Genomic DNA, 15,442 nt, shown 5'->3' on the forward strand with positions numbered 1-15,442 from the left:
AACAGGGAGTGAAAAAAATCGTCTAAAGAGCAGTGAAAGGGCTGTGAAAGTATTTGCCTTTTTCCTTTCTTTTTTTCCCCACACTTATATTTTTCAGATCATTAGCAAATTTGAATATTAGACAAAGATAACCTGGGGAAAAACAAAATGCAGTTTGAAAATTGTAATTTTGTACGCAAAAAACAAACAAATTTAAAAAATAATTTACGATCCAAATCAAGATGCCAGACGACAATATAAGTTGTCATTGAATATTTTATTTGCAAATGAAAGAGTAATAACTCAGAGATCGTAAAAATATACATTTTTTTGACTCGTGATATTTACATGGATTGTTTTCATCGAACGAAGAAACCAAAAAATCGTATACTGTTTTACAAAACCAAGAAGACGCCACATTAGAAAAACAAATGCGAGTAAAGAAAACAAAGGTGTCTTACATTTCCCTTTAGTAACGCCGTGATGAGCGTGTCTCCCCTTGACACTGAAACAATGGAGCCAAGAGAAACAGCCAACCACTCAGATCCCACACAGGCCGATGATGAGCTTGGCGCACAAAATAGTGTGATATACAAGGATTTTGGAAAAAAAAAAAAAAATAAATCAAATAAAAAAACAAACTAAGGAAGATAACAAAATAAAGCTTCATAAAATTTTTATGTGGATATATTTACAAGTTTTGATTTGTATTTTTTTTAAACCGATTACAGTTATGTTACATCAAAGCAAAGCATTCCCAATCATCTGCTCATTTCCTATATAACATGCAGGTATCTTTGCTTTCTTTCCCTCTTGAAGTTGAATTAAGCCCCATCAGTCTCCTTTTGGAAAAAAGTATTAATACATCACATTCCCTTATGCTGACATACAAGGCCAAACCACAAAGTCCGAGCATCACTTTGCCCTGCTCAACAACTTTAATCAGAACACAACTGACATTTAATTCAAACATAAAACAATGTGGCTACATGAGAGTCATACTCCTATCATATAATGCAAGATAACCATTACTGATTTTACTGCACCTTTGAGTGATGATAATAAGACAGTATATAGTACTGATGGATACTGTACTAAGGGATGATAGTGGATGCGCTGCTGACACTGACTTGTTTTAAGACTTTCCTCCTCCTCTCTGCTGAACTGACATTGAAGCGCCTTAAAATTCATTTGTTGGAAAGAGCACAAGTTTGCCGGGCCACTAAGCTGCACACATGAGAGGAGAGATGCAACGCGAGGGCTCATAAACTGGGGAATCTGCCACCTGAGACTTGCAGATGCTGGAAAGCAAATCAAAAAGCTTGGAGGAATTTAACAGCTGGAAGACTCGCATCCCATCCTCCACTGCTACTTTCATCAGTGGTGGAGGGAATTTCAATGACAAGAGCCTACATTCCTGGCTCAGTATCAATCCTGTTACACCACTCCTAATTCCCAGGACTACACTTGCAGATTCCTAAAAAAAAGTCTTTAGGCATATGCCATCCAGATTGTTAAGATGCATAGCAGTGTCTGTCTTTCTAAGTGCAAGTGTGTGTGTTTTGTTACACTAGCTGCTTTTGTATATGTGCATGTGTGTGTGTGTAAGACAGCAGATGTCCTCTGGGTGGATGCACTGTTGTGTGTCCCTTTCTGTGCTGTATTTAGTATCCTGGTTCCATCAGTCAGCTGTAATACCTTCAGACATTCGATCCATCAAATTGATTCTGAAGGAGCAGAAAAAACAAGAAATGTGGTTTGGCTTTTGTTTGCGTACACCGTGTACGTGTTTGTGACGATGTGCGTGCCAACTGTGAATGTACATGAGGCACACACCTGTGTTTTTGTGTGCACCTGAATACAGCGTATACATGTCTGTATGTGTGTGTATATACAACTTTTACCTGTTTGTGTTAAATGTGCGTACGCATGCACCTTGAGATGCCATCAGTACACCCAGGGCCAAGTGCATTCTGTGTTAAAAGACAGCAAGACCAAGGAGGGAGCGCACAAGTGGCCTCCAGAGCTCATGATAGTTATGAATTATGGACGTGCTTTATCTCAGGACGCCACCCCCACGAGCAAAAACAAGACTACCGCCTGCGAAGCCAAGTTCAATAGGCATACAAGTCAGTGAAAACTAAAATAAACACTGCCAGTCTGCAGTCATATCAATTTGGATAGAAGTTGCTTTGCCTGGCTGGATCCTTCTCATTCAGTGAATGGCTAACATGGGAATGTGTGGGTGTGGCCCGAGGGCTTGTACCGAATTTACATGCATACACCCACACACTCACGCACATTCACATGCATGCATGCACGCATGCACCCTCGCACACTCAGACGCACACATACACAGTAGCTTCCCTGCTCAAATATGAATTGCTGTCTGTAGTTAAATATAAAAGGCATTGTTTTGTTTCGTGTTTTTCTAAATTTACCTCACACTTAGTCATGTGTGAAATCCCGTGTGTGAAATCAAACCAAGTGTGCTTTTCAGACAGATGCTGGTTTTCTGAACATTTTAGGTTAAAAAACTTCATTGCACAAGAAACATTTCACTATAATGTGGAATTCAGATTTAGAAGTTACAGGTATATAAGTATTGATGGAGGAAAGAGCAACTTACTTTAAACCAGTAAAGGGATCTTCAGTTACCGTTTGTCCTGAGAGGCAATGGGGTCATAAAACTAACAAAAAAAAAATTTTTTTTATATGTCCAAACCAAGATAATTAATTTATTTGCCAAACATTCATCATCAATTAACTATACAGACTGTGCATGGTTTGATTATACTATAAATTTTGCTCATTTAGTGGTCTTCCACTTTCATAGCTGAGCTCAGCAATTTAAAAACATAAGGACTGAAAATGCAGAATAGTGAATTTTTCTTTTGGCGAGCTAGAGTTCAGAGTAGTATAAATTCTGCTCTGATGAAGATTTTCATCATAACTAGCAAATTATCGCTGTGGAGACCTGGTCAAGGATACACAATGATAGCTAGATAGTTAAAATGCTATCTCAGAGTATATGCTAGGTAAGATGGGATTGCCACGGTTACTGGTTGAGCACCTTCATCATGTAATGCTCTCTGTTGTCCCCACCTGTTTGTTCATTTAGAACAGGTATGTGCAACATAACTCTCCAGAAGGCCATGCTGACTTAAATAAAGTAAGCATAGGTCAACATACTGGATGGCCACTAATTGGTTAACATAATTAATATTTCTAACATAAATGAAAACTCCACCTGATTGCTTTAAAACTATTACATATCTTTACATATTACGTTAAATATCAGTAAATATCTATTTCATACATTCACCTTGAAATTCCTATCTGAAGGCAGCTTCTTATAGATTTTTAGTTAGGGTTAGTTTGTTTTCCTTTGTTGACCATGTTAAGATAGTGCTGGCAGTGGTTTTAGTTCCAGTTTAGCATGATTTTAAACCCAACTAATCCTAAATTAATAATTCTTTTTTTTGTCAGTTGTTGGAATGAATTTGGGAACTTTTTTACATATCAAATGTGTTGATATTGGGTAAAAGGGCAATTTTATCCCAATGGTAGGATAAAATGAGGAAGGTCAAAGGGTCACTAAAACAGAAAGAAAACAATTACTGTCACACTAATTAATAAAATCTATACCTCTTATGGGAATCTGTCCAGTATGTATGATGGGATCTTGTCTTAGACAAAACAAATTGATTTTAATTGTTTATACCTTGTGTTGCACCGAATTTGTTTTGATGTAAATCTGGTGACACAGGGGCTTCACATGTTCACACAGCATGTGTATAAAAACACACGGTCTAAATTCACTTTGGGTTTCCCTTTTGACTCTTTTGTAAGGGGGGGGGGGGATCTCCCCTTACATACCCTTGTGTTTTAAATTAAATGACATCATGTGCGTATATCTATCTGTATGTACAATATAAAACAAGACTGATTACAGAATGTACAGTACATAGTCCCGTGGCATGGGATTGCTTTGCTCACCAGGGATAATTCACTCTGCTTGGCGGTCCCTAGGCTGCCTCGCTTATTACTAGGGGCAAGTTTGTTTAGGTGTATCTCTCAGTATTTGCTGCTGTTGACCTTCAAAGCTGGATGTGAGACTTAACCACTGGTGTGCTGAAGATAAGGACAAAGAAAAAAAAAACATCAAAGGAAAGAGGGATTGCGAAGGCACACTAGATAGGCTACTTGCCCTTTTTTCAGCTACTTTCAATCAAATTGCACTGGGTATGTCTGAGGACATGACAAAAGCGGGACTGGCTGATAAGCACAGTTTAACCAATGACCAAGCAGGACCTGGTGACTGAGCAAGACAGCAATCAAGTGCCACACCACTTTAATGGATCCAATGAGAGTACTGACAATGATACCACACACACGCTGTACAATAGAAATCTCTAGAATCATACTCCTTGCTCCCTTCATTCAAATTGAACCTCGTGGTCAATTCTTTGTGCCTTGGCTTGAGCATTGATTCGGTATGTTTACAGGAGGCTGAAAACAATGGGATCCACCATCTTTGTACAGCACACATTCATGGTGAAAAATTTTGGTTTCAGTTCAGAAATGTAGTAGGTAAACAAAAGAGTTAAAAAAGCCATAATAACAATAATAATTGTAATAATAATAACCCATCCTAGGGATTGGTGGCACTTCTTAATATGAATGAATGGACACATGGCTGTCTGTCACTCTTTACAACCTGTTCATAGAGAAGATACACAGAAAAGAAAAACAAGTCCAGCTGGTTCTAATAGAATGCTTATCCCTATATTTAAAGTATCACTACAAGCCTAATAAATACTATTTAATTATTCAGGGAGGATATTTGGTACCAGAAAAAGATGTCCATAGATGCACACAGGATCCGCGAGGGGGAAGAGGGGAGGCTAACGACTGGGGGTAAGACTGATTTGACTTAACATCAGTGCTACATCCTTGTACCTGAAGTATCCCCTGCTGATTGGTAAAGCAGATGAGCTGTTTGTGAGGCAACTGAATCAGTCTCACAACTGTCATGGTTTCTCATGGGTTCCTCATGAGAGCACGAAAAGACCAAGAGCACCGAGGCAGATGATGCACATGCCACGCGCCGTGCCTGTCTACACGGATGGGCACGATTGGCCCAGCCCATGGGAAGCAAAGGGGGGCTTTTGTGGTTTCGGAGCAGGTGCTGGAAGCAGCAAGTCAGGGCTGCAGGGTGACATGAATCTGAGAATCACCACCAACCCCGTCCTCCGAGAGGGAGAGAGAAAAAAAAGTTGCTGTCATACGTTTTTCTGCTTTCGTCCTTATTTTTCTCCATCCTGCTTGCACTCATATCTTACAACTGATGCTCAAAAGCAATGAGACTCCATTGGTTCAGACTTTAGATTTACGCTATTATCCAGACTATTTCCCTTTTTCCCCCTACTGTATGCCTAACCCTTGGATTTCATGAATAAATAAAAGCTTTACTAGGGGCTTCTTCCACCTCACTGCTCATGGTGCTTCCCTGTGCCTTCCGAAGTCAAGTGAAGGAACTCAAGAAAATAAGTTCTGCCTTTAGCCATGAGACAAACTTAGGTCACTGCTTTTTCTTTTGTTTTGTTGTTTTATGTAATTCAATAGGGGGCAAGCATGTCTTATTTTTCCCTTTTTAAATATGCATTCATTAAAAGTACTTTTCGACTTATAGTATTGATTCTTTTAATTACATCCTTTTAACTAGTCGCATTTCTTTGTTTATGGAAGAGTCTTAGTCTTTGGGACGGGGCTGGTGGGCTTGGAAAGGGATGGGAGTCTCGCATGGCTGTAAGAAGGGGCTGGCTTTCAGTCCTACACAGTCTGAAAGGCCTTGGTCTGGGCGGGCACCATGAGGGTTGGGGGTGTAGGCGCGGACATGTTCCTGGAGTTGAATTTGGGAGTGGCAGGGGGCTCAGTGGTTTTAGGGGGCACCACTGTAGTGTAGGATGGAGGGGACTGGGGGAAGCCAGGAGGGTGTCCATTTTCCTTGAGAGCTGCTACAGCAGGTGGGCGAGGGCGGTGACCACGCTGGGCAGTGTTGTGCACCATGGACTGGGTGGAGGAGGCACCGGAGCGTGAACTGCCGGAGCGGGATGAGGACAAGGAGTTGGGCTTTACTAGCTTGGCCTTGGGAGCCTCGGCATCCTCCCTGTGGTTAAAAACACACAGAAAACACAATCGTGACAAAAGTCCATATCATTTTTAATTTAGCTGAATTAACTGTACCTGTACTTGAAATTAGAACCGTACAAACATACAATAAACTGCAAAAGAGTACACGGAAGTGCCATTTCAATATATTATTCTAAGGTCTAGGACACATGGGAGTAGTATTATGTAGGGGGGCTCATGTAATTCATGAGATTCCTGCAGCGTCTAACTTTTGTGAAACACATTTGCATGAAATAATGAAATCTGCTGAAATCACTTGTTCCCCAGATACAATTGTTACAAGGGGGGGATAAAAAGTTTTTGCTGTGAACACAGTGAAAACTTTATAATTCTACTTTTGCCTCAGCTTTTAATAACAGGGTTAAAATATTCCAAGAAATATTCCAATAAACTGCTGGGTAAAAGTAACCTGAAAGAGTTTGTCCCTGACCCTACCATTAAACAGCAACTCTGAAGACATTTTTGCTGTCATTGGTGTTTGGATGGTACTTGAATTAGTGAGGATCTGTTCAGAAAGTTAGAAATAGAAACTTCTCAGCTGTGCACTACTGGCAACACTGCAACGTCTCACCAGGCACACCACAGAGGGTCCCATAGCCCTTGCATAAAGTGAACAGTTTTTAAACAGTGTTGGGTGGTTCAAAAGCCGTACCCATGAGATCTGCATCGCTCTGGTGGTCTGGTACAGCAACAACAGTGGAAAAGCTCAGACGTAGAATGTTATGAAAACAGAAAGCACTTCATTACACCTACTTTATTTACTCCTAAGCTATGCTGCATTATTCATTGTTACATCGGTAAATATGCACCTACACCAAGTCCACTCTGTCACAAAAACGTTGCTCTTACAAGGTCCACAGAGTCCACCTGTGCATTCAGGTCTTAAAGGGATAAATAAAAACTATTGTGAGATCTCAGCTCCATGAGCACACAGGCACACACTGAAATACAAGGGTGGTTTGAAAAGAAAGCTCCTAAAAGATAATCGATGAAAACTACCTTGTAGTTGTTTCCCCTTTTAGACACACATAAACACAAAAAAAGCACAGGCAGCACGACGGGATGACATCGAGCACATGCAGGCATAAAGGGGCTGTGGCTGTTTCAATTAGAATGTGACTTGCTTAGCTGTAGTTTAAAACCATTCCAGTGGAATCAGTGCTCACACACAGCAGGTTAACATGCACCAATCAACATCAGTTCATCCAACCAACCACGTGTTACACAGCGCTGCAGCTAAACTGTCTTACACTTATCTTATTTCAGAAGCATGTTGTCATATAACAATTTTTACTTGAGGGCGATTTTTTAAATATTTCATTATTTTATGTTTTCATTTTTGTCTGCAAAAAAAACCTGTCACATGGACACTTAAACATGCATAAATTATTAATAGAATATTTATGTTTTTCATAAAAATTGTAACAGGTAGTCTTTACTGGGCTACTGGTGAGATTTTAGTGAAACTTTCACACAGTGGTCACTTAACAGCTCTTCACCCAAACTGTGCTCAAGGTCACGTACACGTTTTTCATTCTCAGTGGATTTTAAACAAGAAAACTTCTCACCTTCTTTCTGTACTTCACACTTTTCAGTAACTTGTGAACTGTGAAGGACTATGAGCCAGGTGAACTACTACATCACTGATGTAGTGAACAAAAGTGCTCTGCCGGTGTCATAACCGTTGCAGTGTGCATAATTGCGGCAACCAAGGAAATTTACACAAGCTTGCAGCAAATCAGAGAAGTTTGCATCTTTCTCACTTTGGACAGCAGCGCTAAAAGCAAATACTTTTAGCCTTGCGAAAGTTTCTGAAAATGATACAGACAGAAAATGATACAAAAGGAATGCCCCTTACATTCTAGTACAAATTGAAGGGGTTAGAATATATTGCATACAGAGTATGCAGAATACAAGTATCTGCAAAATCAATGTGCTGGTCGTCAGCTGATTTGTGCAACGCAGCAACTAGATTAAGGGTAAAATGCAGAAATACTCAAAAAAGTCATCACCATTGATTACAAGTGATTACAGCCAGGAAACAAATGTTTGAGTTCAACAAAAAATTTAAACTGCAGCTAAGCAGAACGCAACAGCCCCACAGAGCCCCACAAGTAACAAAGACTGACACGCTAACACACATAAAACCTGCAAAATGGTGAAAAAATGAAACAATCACTGGACAAATGATGATTAATAAACCTGATCTCATTTGGGGTCTCCTCTTCCTCGTACTTCTTCTTCTCTTTCTTCCGGAAGACGAGCCAGATGATTAATATCACAATGAGGACACCGAGGGATATACCCACCACTGCGCCCGCAACCATCCCCACATCCCTCACGTCTGTGAACAAGAAAGGAGGTAGTTGATGAAAGATTGAGTCACTTACGGTCTCTGGTCTCATATTATTCATAGTTTTCCCATGAACTCTTAAATTCACAAATACTTATCCTTCATGCCCATTTGCTGGAAAAACACTCCCTATCTTTTTGCTACAGCACCTGAGTTCTAGTTAAGAATTGAAAACTGTTTATGCTGAACCACTTGATTTGCCTTGTGTCTACACATGACCATAATCGTGCTGGGCCTTTGATGCAATGTACTAGTTTTAGAGTGAAACGTGACATGGGGCAGGGGTGGTGACCATAGCCAGCAATTTTGGTTTAGTCCAGTTGAAGCACTGAAGGAGAATAAAGAGGGTGAAAGGAGCTAGATGGAAAGGCAGGGAGGGGAATAAATGTATTTCTAGCTGCTGTTTGAAACAATAACCATCAATCAGAGTGGCAGTTTGGTGCGAGGTGAATGCTGTTAGGTCAACTCCATCGCCCTTTTCTCCCCAAACTCACGTTTTATTGTGACCTCGATGGTGCAGTTTTCCTCTCCCACGTCATTGCTTGCAGTGCACCTGTAGACACCTGTGCTGTCCATGGTGAGATTCCTCAGGGTCACAATCTCTGGGTTCTTCAGATCTGGGGAGAACAAGAAAAACAATGCAATATCAATTATAAAGGAGAGACAACTGAAATGTCTATAATGACGGAAGGAAGAACTTAGAGGTAGAGAGACAGACAGACATTGGAGTGTTTATCTTAGAGAGAAGCCCATCATGGGAGCGTGTTTGACAGACCGATGTAGCCCCAAAGTCCCATGGGATATTTAGTCATCCCCACCAATGACAGCCATCCCAGACCAATAAATAATGGCTGTGTATTACTGTCCAGTGAAATCTAATTAGGTTGAACAGGTGTTGTTTGGTGGATGTAATTAATTTTGAAGGTTTTTAGTTGGACACGTGCAATTATGGATGCAAGTTAATGTCTCTGTGTTTAGTCTGTATAGTTTATCTCCCCACTAAAACACATTAACCAATCAAATAAAATAAAACCCCCAAAACATTTAAAGTTTTAAAACTAATTTTCCTGTTCACTTGATGCCAGTTCAGATCGTTCTCTGCATGTCACTCACTCGCTGATACGCACACACACACACACACACACACACACACACACACACACACACACACACTCTGAAAATATTCTTTTTTTTTTTTAATTTAATTTAAATTTTTTAAATTTGAGATTCTTGAGTTTAGACATATAAACATATAATACAGAATCCAGCTCTTCCAGTGATTTAAGGAATATGAGTTTTCAATATTTCTTCAGATGTTTTCTAGCTCAAAATTTTCTTTTGCCATTAGACATGTTTTGCTTATGGCCGTTCAGCTAGTTTCCAAGTTCTTCTGTGTGAATTTCAGTTCTGCACTTTGGCTGTCAGGTGAATGATTCGGTGTATTTCAGCCCATTAAACATGTTTTTCATCAAAGATCTAATTAGTTCCCGGATCTAAAAAACAAAACTATGCAGACTCGCTGCCTCAAAAAACAAAATTGTGTACAGCTTACTTAAGATGACTAAGTTAGGGCAACTTATTCATTTTGAGTATACTGTACAACCTCATTAGTTCCCAGAACACAAAATCTATGCAAACTAGTGCCTAAAAAAATGGAATAAAGCTTACTTAATATATTGAACAAGTATCGTACAGACCGCCTGGACTTACTTGGTAATTTTGGCTGTAAAAGGGCCAGAAATCATACTGTAAGTCAGTGGTTCTCAAACGTTTTTTCCGAAGCCCCCCTTTGTTTTACAAGAAAATTTCGCCCCCCCACCCGGCACAAAGTACATCAACACACACCCATATTTTGTTTTCAAACTCCACTGCAGTTTATTTCACACCTCAAACACTTAGTAAACAATTAAACACAGGAAAGTAAACTGAAATAAATTACAGGTAGCAATAAAATAAACTACTAAGGCTACAACCACACGTACACGGGTATTTTTGAAAATGGAAACTTTCCGTTTTCGTTTAAGAAAAAAAAAAAAAAGAAAAAAAAAGCTCCATCCACATGTAAACGCTAAAAACGAAATGTTGGCCAATCAGAAGTCCAGAAGCCTGGGAGGGAAAGACTAAACAGGGTTTTGTACACTGACAAAACCTGAAGTACTTCCTAAAAGTTTGTGTTTTGCTGGAAAGTCAGATAATTTTGTGTTACTTTTCAAGTGCCTTCAAAATTTCAAATGTTAATAACTAAAGACAGCATTTTGGTTGGTGTAGACTCACAACTAGGAAAGAACAAAATGCATACAGCATATACAAATTTAATTTAAAAAAATGTATTCAAATGTCCGATGTCCGAACTTCACTGTGATGCCTCTGTCTTTCTAAATGGAGCGACAGTAACTGCGTATGTATATGTAAATGTGTGTATATGTATATGTTTACGTGTGGACAAAAGGCCCAAACCATAGAAAAAGCTGCGTTTTCACAGGGAACATCAGGCACTGGGACACTTTCTGAAAGAGATTCTTCAGCTGGTGGAATGTTGGTCATTGAGACTGTCAGAAGGACGTTCTTCATTTGAAAGAACATCAGATAATTATAGATTTTCAAAGGGAACTCCTTCACTGGGAAGAACATCAGATATTTGCAGCTTTTCAAATGGAGGTCCTTCACGGGGAAGAACTTCAGACTTTGTAAGAATTTCTGTAGGAGGTTCTTTGACTTGTGTAAATTTAGGCACTGGCAGATTTTCAAATGGAGGTCCTTCACGGGGAACACTATTGGACATTGTCAGTCTTTCAAATGGAAGTTCTTCATTTAGAAGAACCATCAGGAAAACTTGAAGGGGGCTTGAAGATTTTGGATATGTGGATCTTTGCTACATCAGCAACCATCCTGAACAACACTGGTGCAAAGTTACATAGAATTTCTTGAGGATATTTCTGTCTGATCTTCGTCAGGATACTTTGGACCGTATCGTGTCAGATGGAGTGGGTGAAGATGGCATGGCCTTCCATCACTGTGAGATTTTTGGGGACACGATCCAAAGTGGCCTTGGTGACACTCGTGGAGAGTATGCTTAAACTCTGGGAGGCCATGTTCAAGACGGGACGAGGAGGAAGCTCCCAAACAACCTGCAGGATGTGGGGAACGACCTCTATCACCACCTCCTGGGCGGTGGGAAGTTTGGTGCTTTGTGGTTCCTGCTGCTTCTCTTTCAGGATTTGAATGTAATCCTCCAATGCGCTGAGGAGTTTAGGTGTTCGGTAGAATAAAAATTTTTCCTGCTAAAGTCTGAGAAACTCCATCATCATTGCAATCTAAAAGTAAAAGGAGACATTTAATCACCACAACTCTCAGTTCCTCAGAAATTTCCTGATATTTTCTGTCAGTTTTGGTTTGCATGGATCTGGGTCTTACCTGAGCCCTGTAGCCGGGAAGATGGCAGTAGATCTTTACAGCTGTGTCATAAATGGGTGTGTTGAACAACACCTGTCAAAGAAATAGCAAATTACTCACTGTTATTTAAAACGATTCTCAATTTGTCAACTTTTCTACATCAAATTCTGAAAATTGTTGAAATGCAGTATAAACAAAAGCTGTCACATACCCTGATGGGTTTGTAGATTCCTCGACTTGCTTCCATTTAGATGTTATAGTCGTATCGCAGTCTGGAACAAAAACTGTCAAATACTCTCCAATGATGGCGTAAGGTAAGATCTTCACCTGAAAATGCTCTGAACATGACGGTTTTGCTTGCACAGATGAGCTGTTCTTATCCAGTCTTTAAGTCTGACATGATTAGCTGTGTCTGGGCCCAAACGTCGCTGCAGGTCCCTAAGTCAAACGATCACTGCGGCATCACTGAGAGTTGAAAAACTGTCCAAACTCTTTCATCTGTAATAAAATAATCAGTGTGGCTGCTCTACCATGTGTAACATCCATGCAGCATCCACGAAAACAGAATTTATTAAATTTAACAGAGTTAGAAGTTAGCACGGAATTAGCTCGCTAGCTTCCATCTAAATATAATATATGTTGTTCTGACTGAGGGATTTCTGAAACCAATTAAGACGTTGAGCTTTGCTATCACTTCAGACATAAATGAAGACAGTAAACAGCATTGACTTTTTTTAGAGTTACTGAAGTTTGGCTAGCTGGTATATAATGATGTGCTATGTGGTGGCTAGCAACCAGTGTTGGGACTAACGCGTTATTAAGTAACGCGTTACAGTAACTACGTTATTATTGTGGTAACGAGCACGGTAACTAGTTATTATGCCAAAACCAGGAACGCGTTACTCGTTAGATAGGCTCGTTATTCGTTACTTCGTGTGGTGGCTATCGCGGAGCTTCCACAGATTCAATAACATTAGCAAGTGGTGGAAGCCAGCAGGTGGATGAAGGAAAAGGGAGGCAAGAGGAGAGACCCGAAGCGGCCGCTGGTCCAAGAGTGTCAGGTGAACTGAACTTCAGGTAAGAAGTTATGACCTGCAGTCCATCTGGGTCAGATATAAACCAAGTTTAGGTGGAGTTTATTTTCGTTATACTGACTTTTTCGTACTGCGTGCTAGCTAGCATGACGGAGTTTCTATACAGCTGGGTGGGTGCTATGTTACTGATGTTGAACTTTATATTGTTCGTAAGGTTAATTATTAGAGTTGCCAACCATCCCGTAAAAAACGGAATCGTCTCGTATTCAGAGAAAATATTACGAGTTTCGTGTTGGGGTGAAAAGAAACAGTTTGTCCCGGACTTCAGCTACAATGAAAAAGACACAAAGCTGGAGTTATTCTGTGTCTTTGTTGCAAAGTTTCCTCTTCTTCTCTCATCCTCTCACCCTCCCTCTCCTGTTTCTACTTCAATCATGAAACTGATCAATGATCAGCTGATCGGCTTTTCTCTCTTGTTTATTTATCGCCCACTTTGCGCCAGAAAGAGGAAACCAGCGGATGTCGCGCTAAACAACAGCAGCACTTTTAAGCTTGATCAGCTGTTGTTAGAGTTTATTTAATATTAATTTCTAGTATCAGCTGATGTTGGCTGGAGCCACAGCTGTAAACCTGCTGGTCATGATATCGGTTTGGTTATCTGGTGAGAGGGAAACATGAAGATGAAACCAGGAGATGTCCTTACTGAATCATCAGAGCTGTGATGGAGAAACAGGTTTACCTTTTAGGTGACATGAATGAGTTGAAGAGAAGCTATGAACTGTTTCTGAAAGATAAATAACACCAGGTTCCTTTTTTTACTTAGCTGACAGCTGGTAACTGTGCAGGGGCGGGTCTAGCAAAGTGTTGCCAGGGGGCCATGTAGGGCATTAAAAGGGAGAGGGGGGCACAAAGAAATACTTTCTTATTCTCATTTAAAATGTCTCACTTTTAAAAAAATAATTATCTGAGTCTTACAACAAACAATATATATACATATATATACCATCAAGACAGTGTACATCACTGTCACAACAGTGTTTATTTTCATTCAAAGGCTTTATGGTTTTTCCTATAATGGTGGGCCGGTCTCTAGTCAAAATGCCCGGGACGATTTTTTTGTCCCAGTCCAGCTCTGTATGCAGCTCATCTGCAGTCTGGTGTTACCTACATCTTCCTATTCAGAAGGCAGAATTTCCGAGTTCTGAGTACAATCGAAAGCACCACGACTGCAGTTTTTGTGTTGGATGTAAAAAGCAGGCTAGAATAGAATCAGGCGTGGGATTTCTCTCGTGGAAATGTGCACACTATTTTTTCCTTTCTATTGGTAGGTGGCACAGTGCACTTGTGGCAAGTAAGCAAGCTAGAAGACTCGCAATCTTGCTGGGTATCCAGTTACGGAAGCAACACATTAACAAGAGAATTCTGAGTAAAACCAAAGTTACTTTCCCTAGTAAACTAGTTACTCTGAAAGTAATGAGTAACTTGAAGTAACTGAGTTACTTTTGATAGAAGTAACTAGTAATGTAACTAAGTTACTAATTTAAAGTAACTTACCCAACACTGCTAGCGACACAGAAGGATAAATGCAAACTTTTTTCCACTCGATAAAAGTTAACGTGAGGGTTCCCGATGGTTAGGGACAAATGCAGTTGCATTGCAGGATGCTGTAAACGGACCAAACTTCAGTCGGGAGAACAACTGAGATAATCCATCCACAATACAAGGTTAGTTGTTAATATACTGCTGCACTGCCTGGGCTGTAGTTACATCGTAAGGTTTAAAAACTGAGCTTTAAAATGAATAGCAGTAATAAAAACCGAGAGAGACCGACAGTGATCACTGATTGTTTTTAGAGGCTTGTTGAGATTAAATAGAACAAGATAAAAGCATTAAAACATGCTAAAAACACAACAGCCTTAATAAAAGTAGAGCAGTTTGAGCCCTAAATCACTTAAAGACCAGATAGTCTGATTTAAGAATGCAAAATTCTAGAACAGCCAATATGGAAACTCTTGATATGAGTTTTATCTTATTAAATGAAAAGAAATCACGCTATGTATTTTGCACTACATTACACTAAACAATTTATTGTATAAGTAAATAAAGTGTAGGTTAGGTCACTCCTGTGAAAAGATGCATACAAACTGATGAATCACAAAAGATAGAACGTCAACTTACAGTATGCCTTTTCATATTATATGCTTGCTTATCTTCATTTTCTAACAGTAGATGGGAACTTATGCAGTAAAGCAATGGCTTACAACACAGTGGACTGTGCAGTGGACTAATGCATACATTTAAAGCCTGACAGCAGCTGGTATATACACAGCTACAACAGTCTACAAAGGTTGTTTTCTGTTCACCAAAGCAAATATGATTGAAGAGATTTTTTTACTTCCCCAAAAAGCAAATAAAGAGATTAAACAAGGATTTATTGAACAATGGTTTATGCACTTGAATTAGGAAGGATAAGAAAAGTGACTCTATT

The 15,442-nt window shown here is 39.8% G+C and overlaps 1 protein-coding gene across 2 annotated transcripts in view; it reads right to left on the minus strand.

Annotated features, from left to right (window-relative positions):
- Window positions 1-237: 237 nt before the first annotated feature.
- clmpb (CXADR like membrane protein b) overlaps window positions 238-15,442 on the minus strand; it is an 84,648-nt gene continuing 69,443 nt past the window's right edge. For both annotated transcript variants that reach the window (XM_004543957.5, XM_004543958.5), the window contains exons 5-7: window positions 9,022-9,144; window positions 8,377-8,518; window positions 238-6,151 (exon numbers count right to left, since the gene is read on the minus strand). In XM_004543957.5, coding sequence (XP_004544014.1) covers window positions 5,815-6,151; window positions 8,377-8,518; window positions 9,022-9,144 — 602 coding nt within the window. In that variant the 3' untranslated portion in view covers window positions 238-5,814. The remainder of the gene's footprint in view (window positions 6,152-8,376; window positions 8,519-9,021; window positions 9,145-15,442) is intronic.

Source organism: Maylandia zebra, linkage group LG14 (genome assembly GCF_041146795.1).
Source record: "Maylandia zebra isolate NMK-2024a linkage group LG14, Mzebra_GT3a, whole genome shotgun sequence".
Taxonomy (NCBI): domain Eukaryota; kingdom Metazoa; phylum Chordata; class Actinopteri; order Cichliformes; family Cichlidae; genus Maylandia; species Maylandia zebra.